At 32.6% G+C, this 14,663-nt stretch overlaps 1 protein-coding gene across 2 annotated transcripts; it reads left to right on the top strand.

The window, feature by feature from the left end:
- The first annotated feature begins 3,234 nt into the window (after positions 1-3,234).
- On the top strand, positions 3,235-14,075 carry LOC126688547 (nuclear transport factor 2-like). 2 transcript variants are annotated; one of them, XM_050383275.1, is made up of 10 exons: positions 3,235-3,412; positions 3,616-3,781; positions 3,887-4,021; positions 6,297-6,603; positions 8,446-8,717; positions 8,805-8,994; positions 9,211-9,332; positions 9,417-9,482; positions 9,837-9,918; positions 13,623-14,075. In XM_050383275.1, exons 2-10 carry the CDS (start codon positions 3,743-3,745, stop codon positions 13,838-13,840), a joined length of 1,431 nt encoding a protein of 476 aa, XP_050239232.1. In that variant the 5' UTR covers positions 3,235-3,412; positions 3,616-3,742; the 3' UTR covers positions 13,841-14,075. The 2 variants fall into 2 exon arrangements, with proteins under 2 accessions (XP_050239232.1, XP_050239233.1); XM_050383276.1 differs by having other exon boundaries at positions 3,237-3,412; positions 8,455-8,717.
- Positions 14,076-14,663: the final 588 nt, after the last annotated feature.

The following is a 14,663-nucleotide window of genomic DNA, read 5'->3' as shown; positions in this document are numbered from 1 at the left end:
ACCATCCTTTTCAGTGGTACTATTTGCTTATTTCTTACAGTTCAAGGAGACATTAGTTAATTTTATAGTTTAGGGATGATTGCACTTAATCTAATAATTAATGGGAAAAAAGTGTAATTAACCCATTTTTATATTAACTTATTTGAATTTCATATAAACTTTTTCATATTGAATTCACGATGAATTCAGGTTTGATTAATATGCATGTACAACAAGTCAATAACCCGTGCAACGCATAATAAGTAATTTTTTTTTTTTTTTTTAATTCAATAGGGGAATCTGAAGTTTTGAATCATGGATGTCTCAATTATAATTTATCTTCTTTTTTTGTCTAAATATGAAATTTGATCATTATAGCCATTATTAATAAGTATTTATTATTTTTGTATTTGTGTATGGAACTATATATTTTATCATTAGATATTATGATTGTGTTTGTATATGGAACTATATATTCTATTTGGTGGTTCAAATATGGGAAAATAACACTGATCTCCCCTAATGTTGTCCATTGTTACTCTCACATCCCCTTTAATTTAGAATAAGACATTGACCTCCTCTAAAATACAAACTATTTACATTGATCTCACTTGGATGATTGAAAAAAAAATTAAAAATCTTGAATTTTATGTTTTACCCTTTACTAAATCTGTCATCCAAATCCCCTCAAATAGGAAATTTTTTATTAAAAGCTTTTTGTTTGGGGATTTTTAATTTTTCTTTTCAAGGGAATTTATAATTTAAATAGTTTTGCATTTTAGGGGAGGTGGACATATTATTCTGAACTAAGGGGAAGTGAGTGTAATAACATAAAACCTTAAAGGATGTTAGTGTAATTTTTCCATTTAAATATGGAATGAAATTTAAATTCAATTAAGATATATATTAAAATGACGTCATGTAAAATTTTGAAGACTCAAAAACTTATATGGAGTCAACTAAAAGTCAAATATTTTCGATTTTATATATAAAACTAGTTAATGATCTGTGCGATACATGGAAATTTTTAATCAAATATGATTTAAATGATTTTATCTCTCTTTAATTCTTTAAATAATTAGAGCTTGTTTGGTACTCTAAATAAAAATTACAAATGGAATTGTCATCTTTATTACTATAAATAAAATGAGTTTTAATGGAATAATTAAACATATTTATACATTCGGTCATAACTTTAAAATAAAACTCAAAATTTGTATTTATGAAATACCTTATTTATACAATTATATTTTCTAAAAAATAATATTTTTTAAATTTAATAGAGAAATTATTTTTGATGATTTATTTATTTTTTTATAATTGTTATGTGCATAATTGTGTGTGTGTGTGTTTTTTTTTATTATATTAATTTTAGAACCTATTACACTTGCTAAGGAATATGCATTACAATCATTGTTAGAAATGAATAGTTATTTTCCAATTTAAAGAATAACTGGGGGGTAGCAATATTTAACACGATTTGCGAACATGACACAAAGTTAGTAGGGTAGGGTTTAAGCTCAATGAGCTTGTGTTAAATTTGGGTGATACAAATTGACTTGTTTATTAAACAAGTCAATTTGAGTTTAATACACAAAGCCTATTTGAACCCATCTAACTCGTTTAATTGATGACTATTTTTAACAATACCCTTTAAATTTATTGTTGTAAAATATATGTTATTTGTTGGCAGATCTTTTGGAATCTTGTTGTACACTTATACATTTTATAAAATATGAGAATTGTTGTCAGGTTATTAATATTGAGTAAATGTATTAACTTGTGTACATGACCAATTTACCAAATGGGTTGTGTCAAGTTGTATCAACCTTAATACAACTCATTTACTAAATGGTTTATGCAAGTTGTACCATGTCAACTTGCTTAATAAATTGGTCATGGTAAGATTGAGGAATTCTAACACAATTAATAAATGTATTAAGTTCATGTCAACTAGATTAATAAATAGGTCATGTTAGAATCGAGGGATACTAGCATGGTTAGTGAATGTGTCGTGTTCATGTTGAACTCTATAATTGAATGATCATGAGTTGACACGGCACAGACACAACACTTAAACAAGAATTGCCACCCTTATGGCCTTATCTATCCATAGGGAATGATTATTACTTGTAATAATGATGCAATCAAATAATTGAATAGCGATTCCACATGAATGACTATTTCATTATATGATTTATTATAGCATACCAAACATGCCCTTGATATGGAATATTTAAATATGAAAACTGATAATAATGGTAGTTATTAATAGGTATTTACTTTGATTGTGTTTATATATGAAACTATCATATATATATATATATATATAATTATGGTAATAATTAATAGGTATTTACTATGATTTTGTTTATATATGGAATTATCTATTCTATCATCTAAAGGAATATATAATGTTGCCATATTCTAAAGTTGTGAATAGAATTTAAATTCAATTAAAAAATATATATTACAAAAGACTCATGTCAAAATATTATGAAGTCAACTAGTCAAATGCATTTGATTATATATATATATATATATATATAATATAAAATACTTATATTAGTATAAAATCCTCAAATTCAAACTTAACATAATGTTGTTTAGATTTATGTTAACAATGGTTTATTAACACTTTGTTTGGAAGTTCATAAAGAAATGTAATAAAATGAGATGAGTAAATCATAAAGGAATGAAAATGAATAAACTAAATTTAGCAATGGAAAAGAATAAAAAAGAAAAAATGGAATAAAATTAAATAAAAGGCTATGTGTTTAAGAGTATTTTGAGAATTTTAGTGAAATTTTCATTAAATTTAATATCATTCCATCCGATACAAGAGAATGAAAAATTGAAATTTTGAGAGAAAATAAAAGAATATCCGATATGAGGAAATGAAAAAAAAAAGAATAAGCATTTCCTCTTGTCTATTCTATCCCTTCTACTGCTTAAACTCCTAAAAAAGAAAATAAAAAGAATATTCTAAAGTAATTCTTTTTATTTTCTTCCATAAACCAATATTAGAAAATTATACCGAAAGGTAATAAAGGAATCTCATGAAAAAGTTGTTATCAGCAGCAGCAACAATGAAATTTGAAAAGTGAAAAAAACCCCCTTGTAGCCGTACATTTGTGGTGACGGCTTAAAGAAAAAAAAAAAAAAAATCCCCCAAAAAAAAGAAAAAAAGAAAACCCAAAAACAAAAAGGGAGAAAAAAGAGAAAAAGCGAAATAGAGAGAAAAAAAAGGAAAAGAGATTTTAGAAAAACAGAAACAACAAAATCAAACCCAGTGCCAGCCAGAGGAACACAACACCCTCAACCTGTGGTGTGGTGTGGTGTGTTGTGGTGTGTGTGGGGGTGTTGTGTTGTGTTGTGTTTTTAGTGGAGAATCCTAAATCTCTTTCTCTCTCTACAACCCCCCAAAAAAAAGGTCATCCCTTCTCTCTCTCTCTCTCTCTCTCTCTCTAAAACCCCAACAACACTTTCTATCTTCTTTCTTCTTCTCATAACTTTTTATTATCGTTTCTCAGATCTCTCTCTCTATGTTTATTTCTCAATATTCCATATGGGTTTTTGTTATTTCATAATGATGTATTTATGATAGTAATACTGTGTGTTATTGTGTTATTTCAGATCTTAAGAGAGAGAGAGAGAGAGAGGGAGAGAGTTAGATAGAGAGGCATTGTGGATCTTTCTTCTTCTCCTCCTTCTTTTCTAAGGGTTTTGTGATTTTTAGGGTTTTAGGGTGTTTCAGACAACAATGGCCACGCCCTTTCCTATTCCTGTCACTGCTGCTCAGGTCTTTTTCTTAATCTATTTAGCTAAAAAGCTTTTACTTAAGCTAAGGTACTGATTAATTATAATCTGTATTTGTTTGTTTAATGTTTAATGTAAAATGGGTCAGGTGGGGACGTACTTTGTGGGACAGTACTACCAGGTTTTACAGAATCAACCGGACTTCGTGCACCAGTTCTACTCCGAAGCCAGTACCATGATTCGTATCGATGGCAACAACCGCGACACTGCCTCTGCTATGCTTGTATACTTCTCTTTCTCTCTCTGTCTATCTTTTTATTCTTCTATTAACAATGTTGGATTTGGATTTTGTATTCATGAATTGGGTTATAACCAAAATATGATATAAAGGAACAATTAAGTGTGTTGCTGCTTTACTGGGTTTTTATTTTATTTTATTTAAATTTTGGTCAATTTTTGTTTGTATGCCTGGATTTATTACTGCATTGTGATACATTTTAGTAGCAGTGGCAGCTTTAGATGGTATTTTTGGTTTGTTAAAATTTTGAGGTGGAAGGGTATGAACCATTGGGTCTATGAAGGAAACAAAGGAAGTGAATTGATGAGGTACAGATTAGTGCCATAGGGTGAATTATTTGTTTGGAAATATCACATGTTTTTGGTCATTCAGTAATTGGTCCATTATTAGTGTACAAGACATGACTACATGCTTAGTAGAGCATGCCAAAGTGCTGGAAGTGAGATAGTTTTTGAGCTGGTGAGGGTGGGGGTGGGTTTGAGGGGTTGTAACTTATTGGGGAGCACAATGATAATATGATTAAGGCACGTGCTTGATGCTTTTCGACTAATTTCATGCACTCTTTTGCCTGTGCACTCATTGGTATAATGAATTGGTGGCTTTGTAAGATAAAAATAATAGTGTAATATGGTGGAAGCCACTGATAACTACAAATTCCATGCAAATTTTCAATGTATAAGAATGTGAAGTTTAATATTATGGTAGCCTTTCCATTGTTATGTGCAATTAGTGTTTGTTTTTTTGTTGTTGTTGCTTAAATGAAGTGGTGGGAAAGATTCAAACCCAGGTTCTCCTTCATGGGAGAACTGAGCAATGCAACTAAGCTACAAGGCTCTTGATTATATGGAATTAGGTAATAACGTGAAGAGGTGTATACACTACTAACATGGTAGAAGAATGTTGTGCTTCCTATTCCACTATTTTTTATTTGACAAAAATCAATAATATAAAGTTAACATTATTATCATTTTGTGAAACATGGTTCTGTAGTTGAGTGTACAACTTATTGTTTGTTATAAAAACAGTTATATAATCTGTGTGCTTATTTATTCGTGGATAAATTTGAAAAATAGAATATCCAAACCATTCATCTTAGGATCCTACTTAGGTGAGACCGGAACCCAGTAATGATCCTATAAGGCACCTCCCTCCACCCCCCTTTTTCTCTTTCATGTTTAGTTATGAACATACTTAGGTGCTAATGATTGTTCCAACTCAGTTATGTTTTATTTTTGATAAGTAATAGAATTTTTATTGAAAATGAGTAGGGCTACTCTATGCTCACGTTGATGTGCATAAAGCACCTTTAAAAAAATACAAGCAAATCAATCAGAAGATCTAAGAGAAATTTGGAAATAAAAAATTGAAGTACAAAATCTATAAGGTGGAGGAAGTGTCATTTGAGCCAAAACCAATTAGCCAATCAGCTACAAAATTATGTTAAACATACAACAGAAGCTTAGATCAGAAAATTATGCTCCTACTCAGTTATGTGCTGCTTTTATTTTAAACAATCCTCATTTAGTCTTTTTAAGCATCTGGATTTGGCAGAATAGAGATGAATGAAAATTTTAAAAACTTGACTAAAGTCTATAAGATTTATATTACTTAAAGTGCATGTATTGATTATATTCTACTTATCAAAAAAAAAAAAAAATTGTATTGATTAATGATTATATGCTAACAAGAAAATTATGTAGTTAAGGCAGCAGTAAGCATTTATGCAATGAAAAATGGAATAGTATGCAAGTACACCTGTTTTCATTAGGTCCAGGCATCCAGCTAACATCTGTCTGTCTTCACCCATAGTGTTCACAATCATGTTGGCACATTTGTTGCTGATGTCATGGTTCCATTATTATGATTAATTAGTATTGACGTATTCTGGAACTTGGTGTATTAAATGATACCAGTTATCTTGTAAATGATTTTGCTTTGAACCAGGTTTTATATATCAGAATGTAGCTATACTGATCTAAGTTTTCGTTGTATGTTTAACATAATTTGTAGCTGATTGGCTAATTGGCTTTGGCTCAAATAACACTTCCTCCGCCTTTGAGAATGGGTTGGAGGGTAAGTTATTAGTTTAAAAAACTCACACCAGGTGCATGTGTAACTTACCAATAAAAAATATATACAGTTGTGCTCATTTCATAGTGGTTCCATCCTAAGGAGCTATTCTTTGTTCTGATTTGATAATATGTGAGCAGTAAATAGACCTTCTTATACACTTTGTCCAATTTTATTTTTCTTTGGCCAGCAAATCCATGCACTTGTTATGTCACTCAGCTATACGGGAATTGAAATCAAGACAGCGCATTCCCTGGAATCTTGGAATGGAGGTGTTCTTGTGATGGTTTCAGGCTCAGTGCAAGTTAAGGATTTCAGTGGAAAGAGGAAATTTGTGGAGACATTTTTTCTTGCGCCTCAGGAGAAAGGTTATTTTGTGCTTAATGATATTTTTCACTTCATTGACGATGAACCGGTTCTCCACCATCCTGCAGTCATATTAGCCCAGAGCAATCTTGAGTCCAAATTAAATGCACCTACTACTATTCCAGATCCAGGTATTGGTCATTCAACCTAAAGTGTGGGGATGAATAGTTCTCATTAATGCAGGGGCAATAATCACAATTTTTTTTTATCCACTGATATAAGAAGCTTTTGATTTTTTTAGTAAAATAATCTTGGAATCTGTGTAATTATATTTATTGCTCATTTACAATAATTTTAATCATTAAACAGAATTAATTCTGTAATTACTGATATGGTCAGATGATGTTGGATCTTTAGAAATTCAGCCCTAAATTAGGAATCCTGATGAGATCTTGAAGGGTTCTTGAATAGAGTTTGATGTTTAAGGGTTTAATAATAAAAAGATTGATTGAGGAAAAAGAAGTAATTAAAAGATTAGATATTGAATGAATTTGCTGGCGATTTGGTGTCAAAACAGTGAATAGAACCAGAAACAAAGAAAGATAAACTCTAGTTAATCACACCTAAGTTTCCTAAGCAATAGTACTCTGGAAGGAGAAGACAGCCACACCCTCAAAGCTTAAAGTAAGCTGCTGGAATTTTATTAAATTCAATCTATCTCTATCTCGATCTCTATTATTGATTACATAAAAGCCTTTATACAGGCTATTCCCAAACCCTTTCCAAGGAATTATTAGGGCTCTTAAATAACATTTTCCAAGAAAGAATAGTGCTTTTAATAACAACGAATAGTAATTAAGAACTTCTAAACCAAATTAAAAAATGATTCAAAACAATAAATAAGACTCATGGTAAAATTTAATTACAATTCCAGAATATCTGAAAAATTACCAGATTACCCTTATTCTAGTAATACTTAATTAAAACAGATCTGGGAAATTTTTATTTTATTTTTTATACAATATAGAAATTTTACTTTATTCTAATCTAAGTGTATATGTGTTCTAAGTTCCCCTCTTGGAGACTTGAACCCCGGCCCTTACCCTCATACCCACAAGCACTTATACTTGTAGAGTGACCATCGCGCCAAGGGTGCGCGGTGGTAGATCTGGTAAATTTTTAACCTAAATAAACTTAATATTAAGACTCAATATTGACTAAAGTAACTTATTAAGGATGCCAAGAAGGCTCTGCATTAAAACTAGACCACAATTCTAGAATATATTTGAATTGGGTAAAACTTAGATACAATACCTTAGGTACAGTACATTAGGTTCTCCAATTAAATTTAAATATTTGGTTGCATTGACCAATAAAATAAAACAATGTTATTTATTTAGGATAGCTAAATTTTATCCACCCAAGTGTTTGAATTTAACTGGGGAACCTAAAACCCCTTTGAATTTGATTTAGTCTTTTCTTGACTCTTTGCTGGCTGCATCATTAGATCTTTTATTACCAATGAGAAGTATACTGTTGGATGTAGCCAATGAACTCTAGCTCAAATGACATCTCCTTGAAATAGGTGCATGTGCACATCACCAATAAAAAAAGTATACTGTTGGGTTTGGTTATTACTTTTTGGTCAGAAAATTTAAAATTGTGGCTGGAGTTCAATATAAAATTATGTTTATGCATACTCGTTAGGTTGCAGTCTAGTGGTTGGAGGCTTGGGATGAACTGAAGACCCAGACATCTTGGGTTCAATCCCAAGTAGGAGTTCCCTTGGATTACGTGATACATGGTTTTTGTGGGTGGGGTTGCATCCGTGGTTTACTCCCCAGGGCCATGCCTTGGTGATGTTCCACGTCATAAAAACAAAAAAGTTTCAAAGCATGAGTTAAATCTGAAACACCTTCCATAAAATTTTTTTCTCAAAAAAATCTATGTGACAGTGACAGATTTTGTAACTGTCCCTATGACAGATACTGGAAAATTTTCCTGTACCCAATAATTTATTAATGAAATGACAGCTTTTGCAGTATCCAATTATTTGCTTGGTGGAGAAGTCCAGTCAAGAGAATTCATGTCTCCTACTGAGGTAAATGAAAATGGCCCTGTTGACAATTATAGTTACTCTGAGCAACGGTTGCAGCATGTCCCCGAGTCTGAACACATTCTGGAGAACGATGCTGCAGAGTCAAATGGTTTACTTCAGAATGCAGTGAGTGCTGTACAAGACCACCTGCCTCCCAATGCTGAGGAACCTATTGGAGAGCCTCAAAAGCACACTTATGCTTCAATTGTATGTACTAAATATAGCAATTAGCCATATTTATGAGGAATCCTTTAAAACATGAGGCTGATTTTGTCTGTTCGATTATTTTGGAAGTTACGGGTAGCTAAAGGACAACCCACACAAGCAGTAGCTTCACAGCCTTCTGCTAACAAAAACATGCCTCTTACCTCAGAGTGGGATCATGCTTCACAGCCCACTACTCAGCAATCAAATTTTTCATCAAATACATATGAAAGGTCTGTGGCAGAGATGGCAGAGGAGGTTCCCATAATGGAAGATGAAGGTATTCTTTCTAGGTCTCCTAATATTTGTTTCCACTATGGTATTAAGACAATAGATTTTCTTAAGATTGCATAGGATTTTTTTTTTTTTTTTGGGGGGGGGAGGGGGGAACTTATATGTTTTTTCTCTTAGGGAAGATTTCATTAATTCACAATTACTTTTAAAAGTGTCGTTTATGTTTCAGCATGTGTTTGATTTTATGTATGGATACCCGTAGGTGAAATTAGGTCTGTTTATGTGAGAAATTTGCCACCTACTGTGTCTGCTTCTGAAATTGAGGAGGAATTCAAGAATTTTGGTACACTCAGTGATGAGGGCGTCGTCGTTAGAAGTCGCAAGGTTCATACCCTTGATATCTCTATTAACTATATTAATGCATTTTAGCTTCAAATTTTATGAAGCAAAATATTTCTTATTGTGCAGGATGTTGGTGTTTGCTATGCATTTGTTGAATTTGAAGATATGACTGGGGTTCAGAATGCAATCAAGGTGAATATGCTTTGTGAATCCTTGATATAAAAGATCTATTAGTTGCCTTAATCAACCCAAGTATTTTATTCAAGATGGAAAAAAAAGGCTCTTAACGTATTTTCTGACATAAGCCTTCTCGCTAATACTTTCTCAACTCGGTTGACCTCATTCCAAATTTCAAGTTTATGTGTCCCTTTTCTGGTGGCATTAAGCTATTTTTCAGCTTTCTTAAATTTTATAAATTTGATATGGTTAACCTTAGATTAAAATTTCTATTTGGGGGAAATTTCTGTGATTTTTTAATGCATCCTATTACTTATTGAGAGGAAAAGGGTTTTTATATTAAAAATTTCTTTGATTATATTTCTGTAGGCGGGTTCTCTTCAGATTGCTGGACGACAAGTATACATTGAAGAGCGGAGACCAAACAGCAACATTCCATCTCGGGGAGCAAGTATGTATTTTTTCTCTTTCAATTTTATTGAATTTCATGAAATGCCATAAAATTCCTTACATTTGAAGAATTAGTGCATCGATCTATATTACATTCTTCTTCAATGGTGAACTATATTTATAATAGGACCTGAGGTGGCCTATTAGTGTCATTGGAAGGGGCTCTAAGAATCCCATATATATATATTGCCGTGTTCATTTCCCCTTTTGACTAGTTGATTATTTGAACTTTAAATTGTAATTTTTTTGAGCAATTCTGTGTGCCGCTGCTTGTGTGTATAGATTTCTTTTTATTTTTATAAATTTGTCACTACTTAGAAAAAAGATGTAAATAAACTGTTTCAGCTTATGTACTGATGGTCTTTGTGTGTGACATATAGCCACTAGACAAGGATTTTTGGTTTGGCTTTTCCCACTCCATTATGCAATTGTGTTATCCATAGCTTGAATTTCTTGATGATGATATTTTGTTATTAAGCTTGTGATATGGTGAGAACTTAGGTAACTTAGGTCTAGGGTAGAAGAAGGGTTTAAGAAGAAATAAGCTTGTGATGCAGTGAGAACTCAGATCTAGTGTAGAAGAAGGGTCTAAAAGAAATTCTAATGACAGACAATATTAATGCTAGGAAAAAGATAATAGGATTGAAGTTGGAACAATCAAATATCAATTTCTAGATTTAAAGAGTTCAAGAAATATTCAAATATGAGATTTCATGATGTAGATAAGAAAAAGATGTCTACGACTCAAAAGAGCCTTTTTATAATATCCTTTAGTAATTTTAGAATCCTAGCCCTTCATGTTACAGTAAAAATTAAATCATAACCCACCAACTTCTTTAAATGTCATGAACTAGTCACATGACCTTTTAAAATATTAGAGACGTAATGATAAATTAAACATAACAGAGAGAAATAAAACATATTGGAAATATGGGTTTCTTTCTGGGTTGGTGAAAATCATTCTTGAGTCTGGCTTCAAATTTCCATTATCTATTGGAGTTTTCGAATAATGTTTTTCATCCTTTCTTTCTTTGTCATCTTAAGTACGTCAAGAAATAGCCTTAATGTGCCAATAAAAATTTATGCATGACAAGTTGAAGAACCTTTCTTCAATTGTAACATGAACAAGTCATGTGGAATAAATTACCATCATCGAGCGCGATGTGACTTTTTTCTAAAACTCAGCTCAACCTCATCTTTGCATTTCTTGAATCTTGTCGAATTAAGTCTTGCTTCATAAAATCTTCCCAAACACAATCAAATCCGGTATCTTTATCTTCCTAAATTGCTTAGCCTGTTAGGGGTGAAAAGCCCCCGGATTACCCGGTAACTGATTCTGGCGGGTGGGTCAGTTGCCCGTAGGGGTTTGATTAATAGTGAGGATTGTTGTACAGTATGCTTTGCGACGTGCAACTAATCTGAGTGAAGTTCTCCTATGTCATCAAAAAAAAAAAAAAACTCATAATTCAATATTGTGTTGATAGAAGAATTATTAAAAAGGGCAAAACTTAGGTACAGTATCTTAGGTTCTCTATTTCAAATTTTGACACCTTTCCAATTTAACAAACCAAGTAAACGGCATTAAAACAAAAATATCTTTTTTTTTTCTTCCTTCCTTCTTTTTCCTGTACCTGCAAACGTCTTCTCTTCCAAACCCAAAACCTTTCTCTTCCAAACCACCCATGACCCTTCTCTTCCAAACCCAAAACCCAAAAAAGAAAAAAAAAAAAAAAAACTCATCTCTCTCTCTTGGTGTGTGTATGTATGTGTATCTGTTTCCTTTCTTTTTTTCTGATCTATGATTCTTTCTTTTGTGATCTATGACTCTTTCTTCTTTTCTGATCTATGATTCTTTCTTTCTCTCTCTCGGTGTGTGTGTATGTATGTGTATCTGTTTCCTTTCTTCTTTTCTGATCTATGATTCTTTCTTTTCTGATCTATGATTTTTTCTTCTTTTCTGATCTATGATACTGTGGAATCTGAACGGATCGGATTGGATCTGATTGTAGCTTCAAGTTCAGGTGCCGTTTTTTGGTTTGAAACCCAGTAGATCTGGCTTTTATTTTTTGATCATTCCTGTTTGGTTACTGGGAAAATGAGGAAGAAGGGTCCTTTTTTTGGTTTGAAACCCAGTAGAAAATGAGCCAACTGGAGATTTGAAGCTGTGGGTTCTTGCAGTACAGGAAAAAAAGGAAGAAGGAAAAAAGAAAAAATTTTAAGCCATGGGTTAACGCCGTTTGTTTGGGATGTCAAATTGTACAGATGTCAAAATTTTAAATAGGGAACCTAAGGTACTGTACCTAAGTTTTGTCCTATCAAAAATTACATATTTCTAAGGAAAAAAATCCCATCTTCACAAAGATTTTTCTTTTTGGAATTTCATTGAACACTAGTTCATCATTCAAATCAGCATGTGTATGTATGCAAACTTTATGTGTCCAAAAGAACACTCGTAGGACTTGCATTGAACACTTGATGTGCATCACTCCCTTGAATAGTTTCTTTAATATGTATTGAAGTACCCACATTAAAATCACCCCCCATCAAGGTAGACTTTATAGATCGGTGGAAAATCCGTGTATGGCACACGTGCCTTTTGAATTTTTATCCTTCAATTCAACTACGCACACCAACTGATCCTCCAATCTGCCTCGTCCTACAATATGAAAGGAGTTTTCTTCTTCTATAGCATCGTTCCCATCTTGGATCACCTTCCAGTATGTCCATGGGGTTGTGCTTGGCGTTTGAAATATCCAAACAGGCTTCTGTTGGTCCCCATCATTGAAGAGCTTTTATAGCTTGCGACAAAATTTCAATCATATGCCTCATCTTAGCCATCTCTATCTACTGGCATTGATTTCCTCTACTCCCACAATCTCTACCTTAACCAGCAATAGTTTAAAGTCGCATATTCAACTCAAATATGAATTTTGTGACCTAGATATAGATATTTTGCTTTGATATCACATGATGCAGTGAGGATTTAGCTCTTTTCTTTTGATAAGTTACCCATGCCCCTAGTTGGTCTTGAACCCTCGATCTCACCCTCTAACCAATTATTATGGGAGATGAAGTGTCAGTTGAGCTATAGTTCATTGGCAAGAACTTTGGTCTAATTTAGAAGAAGGATTTTAGAAGGAATTCCAGTTACAACTTACAAACAGGATTAAAGAAAAAAAAGAAAGAGAAAAGATAATAGTATTAAAGTAGGAACAATCAAATATCAATTTCTAGACTCAGAGAGTTAAAGAAATATTCAAGTATGAAATTTTATAAAATAGATAAGAAAAGGCTGCCTACAATGACTCAAGAAAGGGCTATTTATAATTGACTCTAGTAATTCTACATAATACATATAACAATTAAATCCTAGCATTCAACTTCTTTAAAAGTCACATGCTAGTTATGTGACCTTTTAAATATTAAAGACTTAATAATAAATTAAACAGAAAAAGAAATAAAAGACAATAAGGACTAGTGGCTTTCTTTATGGTTCCTTTCTTTTGGGCATAGATTCTTCTGCATCAGCTTGCTAAGCAGAATGATTGATAGTTGATGCCTGCAAAGAGGGGACATCAGAAATAATTTAGTTCTGTTTTGGTAAATCTATCATAGCATGGGAAACAACCAACTTTCTGCATGTTGCTCTCCGCACATCACTATTTTAAATGATGTGTTCAATTAATTGTAAACTGTTATGGACAGGAAGGGGCAGAGGCAGGGGCATCTACCAATCAGATGCACCAAGGGGGCGTTTTGGCTCTCGGAGTTATGGCAGGGGAAGTGGCTATGATGTGGGTGATCGAGATTACAACAGACCGAGGGGAAATGGTTTCTATCGGCCAGGTCCCCGGCCAGACAGAGGATTCTCAGGTCACCAAGTATCAAGAAGTGGACACAATCCATCAGAGCCTTTTAATTAGTATTTTTTAACGATGGGAAGTGACGTTTTGAGCCAAAGCCATGCAGCTCAGCACATTCACGTTTGTTACTTCGAAGACTATAATATGGATATTTTCAGAAGTAAGCTTTATTTAGACGTTTTGGAATATGAATCACATATCATGTCTTTTTTTTTTAATTACCTGAAAGGGTTCCTTGATACTTATTTTTTTTCCTAGAAGGAAATTATTAAATATAAAAGCAATGTGTTTGCAATTTTGAGTTCTTAACCTGGTGAAATATGCATTGTCTTTTCTATTGATAAAGCTTTTTGAATTCTATTTTATTTATTTGTAATGTCTTAAAACATTTTGATTTTGTTATCCCTGAGTCTTTGCTCAGTTCTTTTTTGCTAAGGTTACAAATCAGCAAATGGTCCTGTAAAGGTGGCATCTAATATGTTTTTCCTTAAATGATGTGCTCCTAGAGTCCTAGTTAGTAGAATTGAAAAGAAATGGAAAGCGTTGCTTTTCTTAATCCTTGTTTTGGAATTAGAATGGCTCCTAAACCTGCATGTTGGGATTGATGGTCTGTTCTTTCAGTTATTGCTTAATTATACTCAATAATTTAGCTCACCTTAAACCGTTCATCTTCTACTTACAAATTCCATGGCGCTTGCTCTTTGCATCATTTTGTCTTGGAGAGTTTAATTTCATTCCAATTCACTGAACATTTAAAAGTAATTCCATAAGGGCAATTCCATTCTTTCGTGTATTACAAATCATATACCACAAATAATAGTCTTTATAAAAACCGTGTTGGTTTGTACACTGACCTATCATAATAAGCCACCCCCAAGTCCAA

Source organism: Quercus robur, chromosome 6 (assembly GCF_932294415.1).
Source record: "Quercus robur chromosome 6, dhQueRobu3.1, whole genome shotgun sequence".
In the NCBI taxonomy this organism is placed as follows: Eukaryota; Viridiplantae; Streptophyta; class Magnoliopsida; order Fagales; family Fagaceae; genus Quercus; species Quercus robur.
Note: the sequence above shows the minus strand (reverse complement) of the source record. Positions and strands in the feature narration are given on the sequence as shown.

Bases quoted from the DNA above. Each gene is read 5' to 3' on its own strand.
- LOC126688547 (XM_050383275.1), top strand. From the start codon at position 3,743: ATGGCCACGCCCTTTCCTATTCCTGTCACTGCTGCTCAG. The intron at 4,022-6,296 runs GTATACTTCTCT...TTCTTTGGCCAG, and splicing joins ACACTGCCTCTGCTATGCTT to CAAATCCATGCACTTGTTAT. The intron at 9,919-13,622 runs GTATGTATTTTT...TGTTATGGACAG, and splicing joins CATTCCATCTCGGGGAGCAA to GAAGGGGCAGAGGCAGGGGC.